Source organism: Sminthopsis crassicaudata, chromosome 4, assembly GCF_048593235.1.
Source record: "Sminthopsis crassicaudata isolate SCR6 chromosome 4, ASM4859323v1, whole genome shotgun sequence".
Classification (NCBI taxonomy): Eukaryota; Metazoa; Chordata; class Mammalia; order Dasyuromorphia; family Dasyuridae; genus Sminthopsis; species Sminthopsis crassicaudata.
This window is the reverse complement of record NC_133620.1, coordinates 288,038,758-288,053,015: the sequence shown is the minus strand read 5'-3', so window position 1 is coordinate 288,053,015 and position 14,258 is coordinate 288,038,758. Positions and strand designations below refer to the sequence as shown.

The following is a 14,258-nucleotide window of genomic DNA, read 5'->3' as shown; positions in this document are numbered from 1 at the left end:
ACTGATGAGGAAACTAAAGCCCAAAGAAGTTAAATGACTTGTCCATTGTCACTAAATGGAAAAGCCGGGCCCAGTGACTACTAATCAAATTTTATTTCTAATACACTTTAACCATCAATTTCTTGTTATTCAGGGGAAAGACCTGTCCACCCTACAGAAGGAACTTTTAGCCACAAAGCAAGCATTAGCCTGTGCCAACAAAGACAAAGAGAAGCTTCTACAAGAAATCAGGAAGTACAATCCTCTATTCCAGCTCTGACAGCAGTAACACCAGCTGCCTTTGCCCATGGAAAGGAACACCTGTAGCAGAAAAGAAAGCAAGCTCCATCTGATATTGTACATGTCTGTTTGATTCTGAACCTGCTCCTTTGGGGCCTGTTTTGTTCCTGCCAGCTCTTCTAGCCAAAGACAGGAGGCTTTATGTGTGGTTCTCTTAACTGTTCTAGTACCATTCACAACCTGTTTAAAGCTCCACATGCCCAGTGGGCCTGAGTCTTTTGGTGTGTAGGACCATTTCATGTCCTGGTGTCTTTGCAAAAATACTCACTTCGTCTTTAACACGAGTTTGTATAAGGGAGAAAATCCGCTCCTCTTAGTAACCTGAGAAAGAACCACCAAAGATCATATGTCCCAGAGCTTCCTGTAGCAAAACTGAATCAACATAGCCATGAACCCCGACTGAGGATATTGCAGCTCCACAGAGAGTAGGACAGCATGATGATGGGTGCAAAGGGATGGATGGAGCCCAACATGATCCAGATGTAACACCTTAGGCATGGTGAGAGAAAGGGACAGCACTCCACCATTTTTGGAAAAGGAACGGAGCATATTTCATCTTTGCAAATACTGCCATCAGATTTTTCAGGAAGGTTTGTTAGATATAAGAAGGAACTAAATTCATTGTGGTAATGTAATAGTAGTAAACAAGGGTGCAATGCCAATGTTGTCTCTTCCTTCTATAACAGTTTATTTGAAACTCAAAACAACAAAAGTGGTAAGCACAAAGCTTAGTTGAAAATCTGATCTGATAGAAGTGCGATAGAGATGAGTGGAATTCTTGCATTTGATCCTTGGTATTGTTGATTTTCTGAGGCTTTTAGATAGATCTTTACAGTTCCAGCTCCAGCCCTCATCAGTTCTTTCCTTCCCACACTCTTCTTCTCTATTCCCCTGTAGATGAGAGTGTGAGTCAGAAACAGTTCTCTTCATATTAACCAGGATGGAAGCTAGTAGTATTTTTTTAACCTTTAATATAAATATCCAACATGCACAACCCTTGCTTCCTTTGCAATTGTGATTTTTCTTTGTTCATGTATTGCCTCTTCTCCCACAGAAGAACTTGCATTTTCCCTTCTAAAATAGGCAAGCCTCCATGCTGTGCAAACCCAGGAAGCATATCATTTAGTTAACCATAACCAGGCAAGTTGGTAAAGTTGATTCAAGATAGAATAATTTAACAGTTTTATATCATAATTCATTGGAGAAAGGTTAACACTCTTTTTCTTAAACAGGAAAGTGCTCGACTTTTCTTTGAGTAGTTAAATTAGACTTTTTAAAAGTTTGGCAAGATTCCACACCAAATTTTCCTAAAGTTATTCCATAATAACTTTGTAAGAATATGGTACAGGCAGAGTATAAGTAGGTTGCTTAAGAGACATCTTAAGATAAATTCATATATGATAACCTCCTAATCAGCTATTAGGGGAAGTTAGAACTTTGGGGATATACATCACAATAGACAAACATATTCTCCCACAAACATTCTTTGTAGGAATTTTGAGACAGACTAAGTAGAATGGAATTTAGGTCTGACCAAGTGAGAATTTCTTATGTTTTTTAAAAAGAATGAAAAAAAGGACCATAAATTTGAAAACAACTTTAAATCTCATGTTCACTTGGATGGAGTTTAACTCATAGCTAATATTTCATAGCTAATTGTTTTCTTCTTCCCTTACAAAGAAAATGAGGAAAAGTCTATAATAGATGTTCACCTAACAAAATTTAGCTGGTATACAGTGGGCCACAGTTGGAAATAAAAGCGCTGAATTATATAACTAAGGCTATAACTTTAACTGTCTTGCCAACTTCTAGGATTTGCTCAAATTTTGTGAACAGCTGTAAAAGGCAGGGCAAAGTTGCACTGAAAGACTTATAGCTTTTTGGCTTCCTTATACCAGGCAGCTTCTGCCATTGTGTCTTGAAACTTTCCTTTGGGAAAGATAGTATGGGTCATCTCCTCCTGGTTTACTAGGATGATATCATCTAATTTTGTCTTCCATGGTTTCTCCATTGCCCTGTATTAAGGGAAAGAAGACTTTTTTTTTTTAATGAAGAAAATGTGAAAAATTGATAGTTCCCTGCTCAGTGTACTGCTGAAGGGTGATAGGGGAGAGTTGCAATGTCTCTCTGCCCACGTCTCTGGTTCCTTGGGCTTGGAGGGGCTCTGCCTTTCTGCAGCTTGACCTCTTATACATGAAATCGTGAAGAAGCTGTGAACAAAAGAAATGCAGACAATCCTCAGCAGCCCTGTCTTTCTTTGTCTAAACTGCAGCTCTGCTGTCCTTCAACAATAGAATGTCTTGACATTCTACTCTCATGAATGATTTGAATATGAAGTACTTAAAGTTGTATCATCTGATTCTGTCACACAGACTTCTTGTTTACATTGCTGCACATAAGAGACTAAAACACAGGACCTTCTCCAGAGCCACTGAGATACTGTGTAAATGTTGTAATTACATGAATTTTGACACCGGTATAATTTTGCAATTCAGCTTTTGTTTGGGTTCATTTATTCTGACCTATGGCAAATAGAGGAATAGATTCTTTGCATGATGTGACTAACTTTTTCTGACTCACAGTTTGACCCTGGAATTGTATGGATCTCAATGTATGCCTTGCTTTTTTTTTTTTTTTTTCATAGCTCTATAAAGAATGGTCCTTGTGTATGGAATTTGTATGCAGGTGCTAGATACTCCTATAGGTGCTTATAAGTAACCTATTTAAACTGGATAAAACTAGGGCAAGTATGTTGTGAATTGGAAAGAAGGCAACTTGAAATGTTAATTGATACATGAATTCTTTGCATTTATAAAGAAATGTAAAGCTGTGCCATGTTAACCAGTTGTCACAGCCCCAAAGACAAAGGCCTTGATCACTTTTCAGTTAATATATTGTCAGTGTTTGCTGAGAGATCTTCCTCAGTATTGGCATCATACTTTCAGGAAACTTAAACATGGCATCTGGTTACTTCTTCTGCTTTCTGATTAATCATCAAGGATTAATCCCTTTAATCAGGTTTGGGTAGTAGCCACTGTCTTTCTATTGAATAATTTCCCCTTCTTTCACTATGTGGATAATGGGAAGCAACTAACATTAACAAATGAAGCTCTGTTAAGTCCTTTAGATTTTTAAAAGGGACATAGAATAAATCCTTTGATTTGGGAAGCTTAGGAGCCAAACTCTTTCATAATTCTCTTCACTGTGGCATTGTTTGCTAAGTGACAGATATATAAATGTGTTCTTCCCAAATTACTTAGAAATCATTGTAACTCTTAACTATGAGCCTTACTGGGCACCATTGACAGTGGCAATCAGTTGTGACCCCATCAGCCCAAGAAATGCTCAAAAGTTTAGCTGAAGCAGAGGTTCCTTCCTTCCTTATACCACAGTAAAAGTTGATTTGGTTTAATTTATTGAATTTTGATTAAGACTTAAGTGGAGTCTTGAATCTTTTCCTTGTGGCAATCACTAAAGCATCTTATATGTAGGCTGAGGGAACCTGATGTGGAAACCCTTTGTTTTAGTAGTAGATATTCAAAATCAGGCTTGTAGATAGATCTCTTATAATAATTCCTTTTCATATTTACTAGGTAGAACTTCTGCCTTAGTAAGAAAAATTAAGAACTATTTTGCTTCAATTATAGTGGAAAAAAAATGCCTTCCCTTTTTTCCAATGAAACAAGAGAAAGGAAACAACTTCTGGGAATTCTCTTAAGTTTCAAATTGGCCTTATTATTGCTGATCACTGTCCATAAAAGGTCACTTCACTATCCTCTGTCGGAGGAAACAGTGTGGATGTATCTGCTGAACCAGAATCCTAGTCAGTATTAGGAATTTTAATGTTACAATATCTAATATTATCCATGCGTGTACTGGTTCTGTGAACCACCTGGAAAAATGGTAAATTAAACTTACTGAACAGTACTGGCTACAGGTCTGTCTGTTTGTCTGAGAGGAACTGGAAGCTGCCTTTTAATCCTGCTTTCAAATTCATTTATAAACCCTTTCTATGTGAGATGAATCAGACTTATAGTAATAAAGAAAGATAAAGGATCTGATATGATTAAGGAAATTATAGTTCGGGGTCACACCTACAATAAGATACACTTGAGAAGAAGCTAGATATTTTATTAATTTACAGAAAAGGTAAATGTACAACAACAACAACAATAGCTAATAAATCCTAATATAAAGATCATAGCAATGCCAATAAGAGGTAATAGAAAACATCACCAATCCAGGGAAGCACCAACTTCTGAGTCTTCTCAGCTGGGGAATCCTAGGATACAGCTTTCAAGGTCTGGTTTGGGAGCAAGAAGTCCCAGGTAGAGTGTCCTCTCCCTGGGTGAGATTCTAAAGTTCTTCTCAGAACAGAAACCTAATAAACTTTGCAAACAAAGACGGCTGACTGCCTCCTATCCTGTGTGCTATCCATTGAGAGGGTGGTTAAACCTCGTGATGGAGTTCACATGTGATATTCATTCTCAGAGAACTGGCTTAAGTTCCCAAGGCAGTAGGTTCTGTGTTTGTGTAGGATTTAGCATGTCTTCAAGACATGCCTGGGGGATCCAACAGTCTATGTGCATGACCTACACTGAAATATGGAAGAACTTCTCGATCCATTTTACATTCAGATCTTCAAATGTTTACACTGAAAAGGTTAACCGTCTATATCCTGGACAGAAAGCTATGGAAGGTGAGAACAGGAACCATTTTTCCACACTCCAATCATCCCTACTGATGACTTTTTAAGTTTTGAACACACAAATCAAATTACATATGTCCCAAATTAGAAAATAGTTTAATAATCACACACCAAAAACCACATAATAAAGTTTAATTCTTACAAGGAAATTACTATTATTCTACTGTTTGCTAATATTGTAAACTGAACTATCACATTTTACAAGTTAGAAATTACTGGCCTTTTGTTATCAATTTCTAATAAGACATGAAACCCCGACCGCAGTTTAGAGTTCCAAGGTGAAACTTGCAAAATATGATATACTCTTGAGATTAATCAAGAAGATTGATCCTTCAAAGAAAGCAGCATTCTTGTATGCTTTTTGTAAAGGGTCTCTATATAAGGACACTTCCCCTTTCCAGTTAGCCAAGTAAAAGTTATCACTGGGGTAGTTAGATGAACTATTAGTTGTGTGACCCTGGACAAGTCACTTAACCCCAATTGTCTCTCTCAAAAAAAGTTATCACCAATACAATTTAAACTAAATGATCCTACACTGATTGATAGGAAATAAATCTGAAAGTGGCTGCACAACTCTACTAGGTAACTTTGAGTGTAAAGATCAGGAGTTGGATATTCAATCACAATGTCCCTAAAGGACTGGGACATCTGAGCAACAGTGCACAGTACCTCAGTGAAAGGAATTAAGGAAATCAGTCCTATTTTCAATAGTACATCTTAGGAAGTTCCTAGATCTAGTGAAAGATGATTTTTTTGTGCTTTGAATTAGGAAACTGCCCTCTTGACTTTAGCCTTCGAACAGCTTCCCGCATGTGTTTAGGCTGTAGTGGTGGCAGCTCTCCCCATTTCTCACACACATCCAAAGCTAGAAAAAAAATCCAAGAGAAAAGCATTTCAGTACTACACATTCACTTACAGTCTGATTTTTGATCCTTTTCCTTCATTTCTTGAGTTAGCAGAAAGCTGTTTCTTATACTAGGAGGAAATTTAATCCTAAATTTCCATTTAAAGCATATCCCAATTTAAGAGGGATTCAAATTATGAGAGTAATGTCATTTGCTAGGGACTTTATTTAGAACTTGGGAACTTAACTGAAGACTACACAATTGTGGGGGTGAGGGAGAAAGGTGTACATGTGTACATGTGGATGTGTGCTACCACTCTACTTCTCAGGTGTGCTTTACCCTGGCAGCATTAACAGGTGTGACCCTTGTAGAAGGATCAAAACATCAGTTCCATTTCTGTGGGTGAAGGAGTCTGAGCTTTCCAACACATTTTTAGCTACTTAAGATAAATAGAATTGGAAGGCATGGAGATCATGCTTATATGAATATACAGTGCTGCCCTGACACAGTGCAAATAGGAGAGCCTGCAAACAGCTTAGGGAGCTCACTAGTATTTAAAGTCTAAGTAAAAAGCATGAACACTATGGTCCCTTAATATTTTTCTTAAAAATAAAAGAATTAAGGATTCAATCCAATATTTATAATAACATCTAGTATATCAGACATTACTTACCTTCTTCTACTACTTCCCCAACGAATACTTTAGAAATGCCTGACATAGCAATGACGACATTCTGAGATACTGAGGTGCCAGTAATAGATTGAATCAGCTTGAAAGACAAAGCATTTTTAAGATTAAGATTATGTATGATGAATGGGTCTTTGGAACATAGCGTGCTGATTAGAATAACTCAAGTAGTTCTAAGGTTTACAAAGTACAGGAATGCAATTTAATGATTATCTCCTTTTATCTTTTGAAATATAATCACAAGGAATAAAACTATTGCCAAGGAATTGAAAGAAATTTATTTCTTCCACCTTTAAACCATTAAGTTCTCATCTCTGCTTCTTAGTGTTTATCTCTAAGTCTGGCTTTATCCTAATGGGTAATGGCAGTGAAGCCAAGTAGTCCTAGTCCATCCTTACCCGTTTAATAGCAGCTTTAGGGAATGCTGATCGACGATACATTTCATAACGATTTAGCTGTTCTTCAGAAAAAGAAGAAACCAGGATTCTGAGGGAAAGAATAAGGAAAATGTTTCTATATATATACATGGAAATATACTATGAGGTTGGAGATTTTTAAAAGTTCTTTGTCTAAATGAGCTTGCAGCAAATCAGGATGAACCATATCACTTCAAGAGAAGCAACAGTGAAATCGGAAAATGGATTTTAACCATATTTAATGGCCACCATATTAGGCAAAAATGTGTCCCAGATCTACAATATGAATTCTCTATGCCTCCCAAAAGGACAGTTGTTTCTAGAAGCCTACTTTGCTTTTCTTCCTGGCATTTTGATCCTTTAATACTTTAGATTTGTGGTAAAAGGTAAATTTTGTGACTTGCATCTAAACTGGTATAGATGAGGATTAAACTTTTTTGTGCACAAATCTGAGCTTTCAGGAAAAATGAGATGGGAAGGTAACTCACTGCATCTTCTGAATTTCATCTTCATCTACTTTGTGCATTTTCTCTCTCCTCTCTTTAGTTTCTATCTTCATCTTCTTGGCTGAAGGAGGAAGTAATGATGAGTCCTCTCTTCCAGTTCCTGTTAAATATGATGCTTCCTGGCCCTTGAGCTGACAGGACAAATTAAAGAAACCAGCTTATTCACTTGGCTGGCTTTCCAGGCTGACTGGATTTGATGGCATTATTAAAAATGTAAGAATAAACCATTTATTGAGTACCTATCATGGTGGGTGGGTTGCTTCCCTCAAGAAGATAGTGGTCTCTAGGAAAAATGTCTTAAAACATGAAAAATAAATTATATCTGAATTAGTACACAGTTATTTTTCTTAATTATTACTGGGGGTAATGGAATAATAAAATTAAAATCCAAATGTAGCAATCAAATTTCAGCCTTCATTCCAATCTACCCTCAGCAAATTGATATTTTTAGCAGCAAGTCATTTTACCTTTTTATGGGTTTTAAAGGAACAGTCGGGTTTACATTTTAAAATGACCTACAATTGGGGGCAGCTAGGTGGAGCAGTGGATAGAGCAACAGCCCTGAATTCAGGAGGACCTGAGTTCAAATCTGGTCTCAGACAATTAACACTTCCTAGCTGTGTGACCCTGGGCAAGTCACTTAACCCCAGCCTCAGGAAAAAAGAAAAAGAAAAAAAAATGACCTACAATTGCATATAGAGCTATTAATTTGTTGAATAAGGGGCAATCCATGTACTTCTTTGTTCCCCTTGCCATTCTAGGTTTTAGATGTCTACTTTTGGTCCTAGGAAATAGGAATGGGATATTATAATTCCATGATTAATCGTGTCCAGAATTTGTAGACATTTCAGGACCAATCTAAGCCAGAGAAAGTCTTCTGGCACATACACAAGTTATATGTTGTTTAAGAGTAAAGGCACAGGGAGCAACTAGGTGGCATAGTAGATAGACCCCCGAAGTCAGGAGGACTTGAGTTTGAATGTGGCCTCAGACACTAGCTGTGTGACTCTGGGCAAGTCCCTTAACCCTAATTGCCTCAGCAAAAAACAAACAAAAAAACCCTGAATAAATAAAGGCACATTTGGATTGGTATATTAACCTTGGCTCTTTAATGTGAATTCACCTAATAACATTTGCTTGTGATGACTGAGCTTGCCCAACCAATCATACTTTCATTCCTTGAAAAAATGTAGTTGAGATCCAGGCACCTGGATTAAATCCTAATTCTGACAAGTAGATGTATGACATCATTTAATTTCTTAATGCTTTGAAAAGGTCTTAAACAGATGACTTCTTTATGTTCCTTTCAACTTTAAATCTGACTACAAAAGTAGATGGAGATAAATAGAGGCAAGCAACTTTGAATAGGTTATAGTTCCTGCTTGAGATTTAGATGTGATTGTGATTTAGATGTGATTGTTTTAGGACATTTTTAATTCCTACTAATATATTCCCAATTGCCTCAAAATCTTAACTTCCCCAAATTAGCAGCTTCCTTACTAAAGTTTCTCAGAAACTTTATCTCAAAAAAATGGAGTTAGATGAATAGGGGTAAGGTTGTTCCTTAAGTATAATTATCAATGAAGATTGAGATTTTAATAAGGGTTTCATATTAAATAATAAATTATAATATATTAATAGAATGTTGGTCAGGATAGTACATGGGAATAAACCTGTTCCTCCTAGTCACCTACTAGACTTAAAACCTTGAAATGATGGGTCAGAGAATTAGTAGATACAAGGAAGCTGTAAAGTATTAACTAGATTTCAGCAAAGCATCTGAAAGCTTCTATAATAGTGAGATAGATCTGGCACTAGTTAGACTCAAATACTTCTTAATAATTCAATGTCATCTTGGCAGTAAGTGTCTCCAGTAGAATGCCTCAATGATCTGTGCTTAATTCTGTACTATTATATAAGCTCTTGATAAAAATTTTAAACGTATAAATAGCAAGATCATCAAATGTTTTTATACCCCAAAGTGGGGAGGGAAGAAGCTAACACACAGAATGAGAGAATTAGGATTAAAAACATCTTTACAGACTAGGATAATGGGCCAAACTTGGTAAGGAAATGTCAAGTCTTACAATGAGGTAAAAAAAAAAAAGTCAACGTAAGGATAGGCTAGGTGAGGATTTAGAGTACTTTGAAAAAACAAATACAAAAAAACAACCAAACCTGTAGGTTTTCGTGTGTCACTGTTTCAGTCCAGTCTTCCACTTTTTGCTCTGGTTTCTAATACACCTTTCTAGCTTATAATTATGCTTCTCCAAATTTGGATTATTCTTAATTCCCTTGGCATTTCTTCCATCTTATCTAAGCTTTCCTTTCCCTTTTCTGAAATGCTTATATCTGCATCTGCCTTCAAAATTCTATTTCTCTAAATCCACTTCAAATATCATTTTCTTCATGAAGTGTTTTATGAGATCACCAAATGAATATAATCACATCCTTCTCTGAAGCCTATTAATCTATACCTTGCTATCTGTATATTTATATTTTCTATCCCTTATGCTTATCCTCTACCTCTTAAGTAGGCTAATAGGATATAAGTTTCTGTAATGCTGTGACTTTTAATCACTTTTGTATACATTACACTGCTTCTCAGGATTCTCTCTATATGGTAGACACTCAGGAATGCCTCAATATGACTTAGAAATGACCGAGGGAGTTCTTAAAGTAAAATTAAAACTCTGATAGTATTGAAAAGCCTTTAAGTATCTGAAAACAAGATTAACAAAGTGCAGGGAAGTTCACTAACTCTGTATGCTGGCTGTTGTTGATCAGTTTTTTCATAACACATATGCAAACATAAAAAACTAAAATGATTCTTAGTCTTGCAGCCCCTCCTTCTGCAAGGCTAGTGTGAGGGTAAAAGAAAAGACAGTAAAGCTGTTAAGAATAAGTTTTTAGGCTATTTGTAACTTCAATTTAGTTGATGGTACTCTAAATATGAGTTCCTTATGACCAAAAATGGACATACAAATAGAGGAACTTAACTGGCTGAACTTGATATTCTCATAAAGGGAACCAAAAAACAAATGGAAGTTGCAGCTAAATGGATGGTTCAAATTTTCCTTGAAGCAAAGATTACCATGAAAATAACTAAAGTTCTTCATATCAGACTTTAAACTTAATCACCATATACTTTGCAGCTTGATAATGGCTAAAATACAAAAGGGGAGAATAGATATGGATGACAACATATAACTGGAAAAGTAAACATAAAAAAACTCACGAAATTGAACAATGTGACCAAGCTTGGTCCTAGAATAATAAGAAAATGTACTTTTCACCCTTCTTTGCAGAAAGGGTGAGTTTGGTGTGAGATATCAGACTCAGATAATGTGTTGGCTAGTTTTGCTGAAAATGCTTTTTTCTCTCAACATAGCTCTCAGGAGAAGGGAAACAGTGGAATATATTTGAAAATTTAAGTAATATAAAAATAAAGGCTTTCGAGATAACCAGGTGCACTGCACACACACACATACCAATGCTAATTTAAAAAATGGAAATATGTTGGCAATTTTAAAAATGAGTGACTAATGATTCAGTACACAAAAACCTCACATGTATCTATAGTGTGAATGTCAAGTAAAGAATTAGACAGTTTGGGGCATAGTATCAAATCACTTACTTTGAAAGATTCTAATTCATTAGTGATGAAATCATTCCTGTTTGTATAGTTAGACTACATGGTTGTTAAAACTACAGTAAAAATTAGTACAAAACTGGAAGAATAAAAAGGAAAAGATATGATTTGTCAAGCCTACTTTGACCCAAATAATAACTACCAAAAATAGAATGTGGAAGGATATAGATACAAATTACAATAATTTTATACAGCTTAATAGACATACATCATAAATGCTATAGTGTAGAATTCTGTGGCTTAATGTTAATGGATGGCTCCTCCAAAAATCTCTATTTATAGAGGGAACCCAGGCCAGCTATATCTCATTTTTTATTTTACCTCATTTTTAAATTTTATTTATTTATTTTATCTCATTTTACCATGCCTCTTTTCCAACCCTTTCAGCTTCCTTCTAGATGTTGCCTTCCCCATTAGAATGTAAGCTTCTAGTGAGCAGAAACTGTTTCACAGCTTAGCACTTAGTCTAAGTGCTTTAAATAACTAGAGCAACAAGCAGAAGATGGAAAAATCTTGCAAAGATTTGTATAACAAACTCTTTTAATTACCAAGGAAAATCAAGTTACCATATTTAGACTCAATATCATACTCCTAGTTATACTTTATATAAGAATTTCTCGTTTTTTTAAAGCACAAAAGGGAAATGCAACTATATTAGTGTACACAGAAGAGATCCAGTAAAAGACAAGATTGTGAAAGTACCTGACTTTTAAAGTTCTTTGCAATCTGGTTCTAGCCTACCTTTCCAAACTGATTTCACTTCACTTTCTCTTCACATATTCTACCATTCAAACAAATATCTTTGCTTTTCTACGTTCATGACATTCTATATCTCTACTCCTTTCCTTTGCACACACACTGCTCTTTTCCTCACCTCTGCCTCCCAGAACTCCTAGGATCAATTCGAGTGCCTTTCAGAAGGCATTTCAGCCGTCAGCTCCTTTCTACTCACCCAAATCACTTTGTATAAATCCTCTATTTTTCCATGAACGTGCATTTCTCCTTCGGACAGAATGTAAGCTCTTTGAGGGCAGAGAATGTTTATTTTTGTCTGTATCTCCAGTGTTTAAAACCTAACCTGATAAACTGTAGGTGAGTAATCAGTGCTTGTTGAATTGGTGAATGAAATCAGGCTGAGTTTTTTACATGGGAAAATGTTTCAGATTTGCAGTGTGTCTATGCTTGTTGATTGAATAAAACCCTAGGTCCACGAGTTTTTGGTATACCTAAGTTTTAAGATTTACAAAGGAGTTTTTTCAAGAACATTGTGCCGTCGGTGATCAAAGTGTTATCTCCACATAAGAATGGCGTGATTAAGGCTGAGGAGGGTAAGTGACTTGTGACCATGGGTTGCACAGCTGTAGCGGTTTTGGGCTGTCAGGGAAGAAGAAAAAGAAAGGTAAGTGGAAACCAAAGTAACGTAAAAAGCAAATATCAATGCAAATTTTAAAAAATAAATTTATTTTAATATTTTTATTATGTGAGTATCTTTGTACAAAGATTTGAACCCGTCATATCACATCTAGGGTCTCTCAGTGAGGGAGAAATGATGTGTCTTAGATAAAAAAGAAGAAGAGCAAGTATGGAAATGGCAAGACAGCAAAAACCTGGAGTCTGGGTCTGTCAGGAATAAAACCAACGAAGAAAACGTCACTTCTTTCTAGGCCAGGATCCAACTCCCCATTTAACCTCCCCTTTCCCCCCCTCCTAGTTTCCTCCTGGGTCCGACAGCACCGGCGCATCGACTCTCCTAGATCGCCGGTTCCAAGGAAGCGCGGGAAGAGTCGCTTACACCACCGGCCTGGCAGAGGGGGGCAGAGGCTCTCCTCACCTCGTCCCGCCCACACCCGGGCTCAGGCACCGGCTGCCAGGGCGGGGCGTGAGCTCCGGGCTCCGGACCCGCGGCTCTTCCATCCAATGCGCTCGTGTCCGCAGCCCTCGATCCGCCGCCGAGAAGAGGGAGGGGTTCGAGTCCCACTAACCCCCCAGGCCCGCCGGGAGGCTCACCTCAGCGTCTTCGGCCGTGGCCTCCCGGGAGTCCCCGTTCTCCTCCCCGTCCGTCTCCTCAGCGGCCGCATCGGGAGGCTGGGCAGCGGCGGCAGCGACCAGCGCCTCGTGTGATCCGGAGCCCTGCCCGGCCCTGTCCGGGAACGACCCTTCATCCGGCTCGTCCATCACAGCCCCGCAGGGACGGAGGAAGGCGCGGAAGCTCTCCATCATCACCAGGGAAAGCCGCCAGAGCCAGGCCAGCCAGGCAAACGAACTTCCTTCCGTCGCACAGCAATGACGATGCCATACGGAGCGCTGGAGGAGCCAATCCGCATCGCGGCCCGAGCGCCCGGGGCTGGAGAAAGAGGGAAGCTCTGCTACGCCTCTCCCGCGGAGAGTCCGGCTCCAGAAGCACGAGCGCGGACTTTGTCTCTGGCGGGGCTGCTCTCTCCATGGCTGGACGTCATTTAGAGGCCTCCCAGGCCCGGCTGGCGGATTAAAGCCCGAGTTTAACCGCTTTCCCAGCCACAAGCATTTATCCTCCCCTGTGCTCGGCGTCCGCCCGGGACACAAATAAAACGTCAAGTTCGAGTTTCTCCCCTGACTTTGACAGGCTCGATCCAATCAATCAGCAAACATTTATTAAAGGCACAGCTATACTCCGGGGATTGTAAAGGAGGCAAAGAACAGCTGCTGACTTCGATCTAACGGGCATGATAACGTGCAAATAAATATTTACTAAGCAGCGATGTATGAATAGAAAATCATTAATAGAGAAGAACAGTCTGAGAAAAGCTCCCAGTTAAACACAGGATTTTAGGTGGGGCTTCCGGGAAGCCGGGAGGTCGGTCCTTGGGGCGGAGAGCACTGCGGGTATGGGGGACAGCCAGAGGGAATGCTAGAGGGGAGGAGGCAAATGTTTCGGTTTAGCTGCGGCCGGGAGCTCCGTCACAGGAACGGAGAGTGAGTGTCAGGGAGCGAGGAAGAAAACTGGAAAGGCTGAAAGGGACAGCACTGTGGAAGGTCTTGAACGCCAGACATCCTGGGAGCTGTAGAAATTTGTTGGGCAGCGGAGAGCCACGGTCAGACTTGCGCTTTGGTGACCGAAGGACGTTTTAGGGTGGAGGCAGACTCACCAGCAAGCTCCTGCAGTAATGAATGAGAGCCTGCACCAA

At 38.6% G+C, this 14,258-nt stretch overlaps 2 protein-coding genes across 5 annotated transcripts in view; one reads left to right on the top strand and one right to left on the bottom strand.

Annotated features, from left to right (window-relative positions):
• The window catches only part of BLTP3A (bridge-like lipid transfer protein family member 3A), a 67,174-nt gene extending 62,968 nt beyond the window's left edge, over positions 1-4,206 (top strand). For all 3 annotated transcript variants that reach the window (XM_074311196.1, XM_074311195.1, XM_074311197.1), the window contains exon 21: positions 134-4,206. In XM_074311196.1, the coding sequence (XP_074167297.1) occupies positions 134-259 (126 nt within the window). In that variant the 3' untranslated portion in view covers positions 260-4,206. The remainder of the gene's footprint in view (positions 1-133) is intronic.
• A 188-nt stretch (positions 4,207-4,394) lies between these two features.
• Positions 4,395-13,867, bottom strand: TAF11 (TATA-box binding protein associated factor 11). Of its 2 annotated transcripts, XM_074311216.1 has the most exons (5): positions 13,102-13,866; positions 7,425-7,573; positions 6,919-7,006; positions 6,506-6,602; positions 4,395-5,852 (listed from the first exon to the last, which is right to left on the bottom strand). In XM_074311216.1, exons 1-5 carry the CDS (start codon positions 13,312-13,314, stop codon positions 5,722-5,724), a joined length of 678 nt encoding a protein of 225 aa, XP_074167317.1. In that variant the 5' UTR covers positions 13,315-13,866; the 3' UTR covers positions 4,395-5,721. The 2 variants fall into 2 exon arrangements, with proteins under 2 accessions (XP_074167317.1, XP_074167318.1); XM_074311217.1 differs by lacking the exon at positions 6,506-6,602 and having other exon boundaries at positions 13,102-13,867.
• Between the last annotated feature and the right edge of the window lie 391 nt (positions 13,868-14,258).

Coding starts and splice junctions, on each gene's coding strand:
- TAF11 (XM_074311216.1), bottom strand. CDS start 13,314: ATGATGGAGAGCTTCCGCGCCTTCCTCCGTCCCTGCGGGGCTGTGATG. Junction 7,007..7,424: donor GATGAAATTCAGAAGATGCA/GTGAGTTACCTT, acceptor TCTTTCCCTCAG/AATCCTGGTTTCTTCTTTTT. Junction 6,603..6,918: donor CTAAAGCTGCTATTAAACGG/GTAAGGATGGAC, acceptor TTGTCTTTCAAG/CTGATTCAATCTATTACTGG.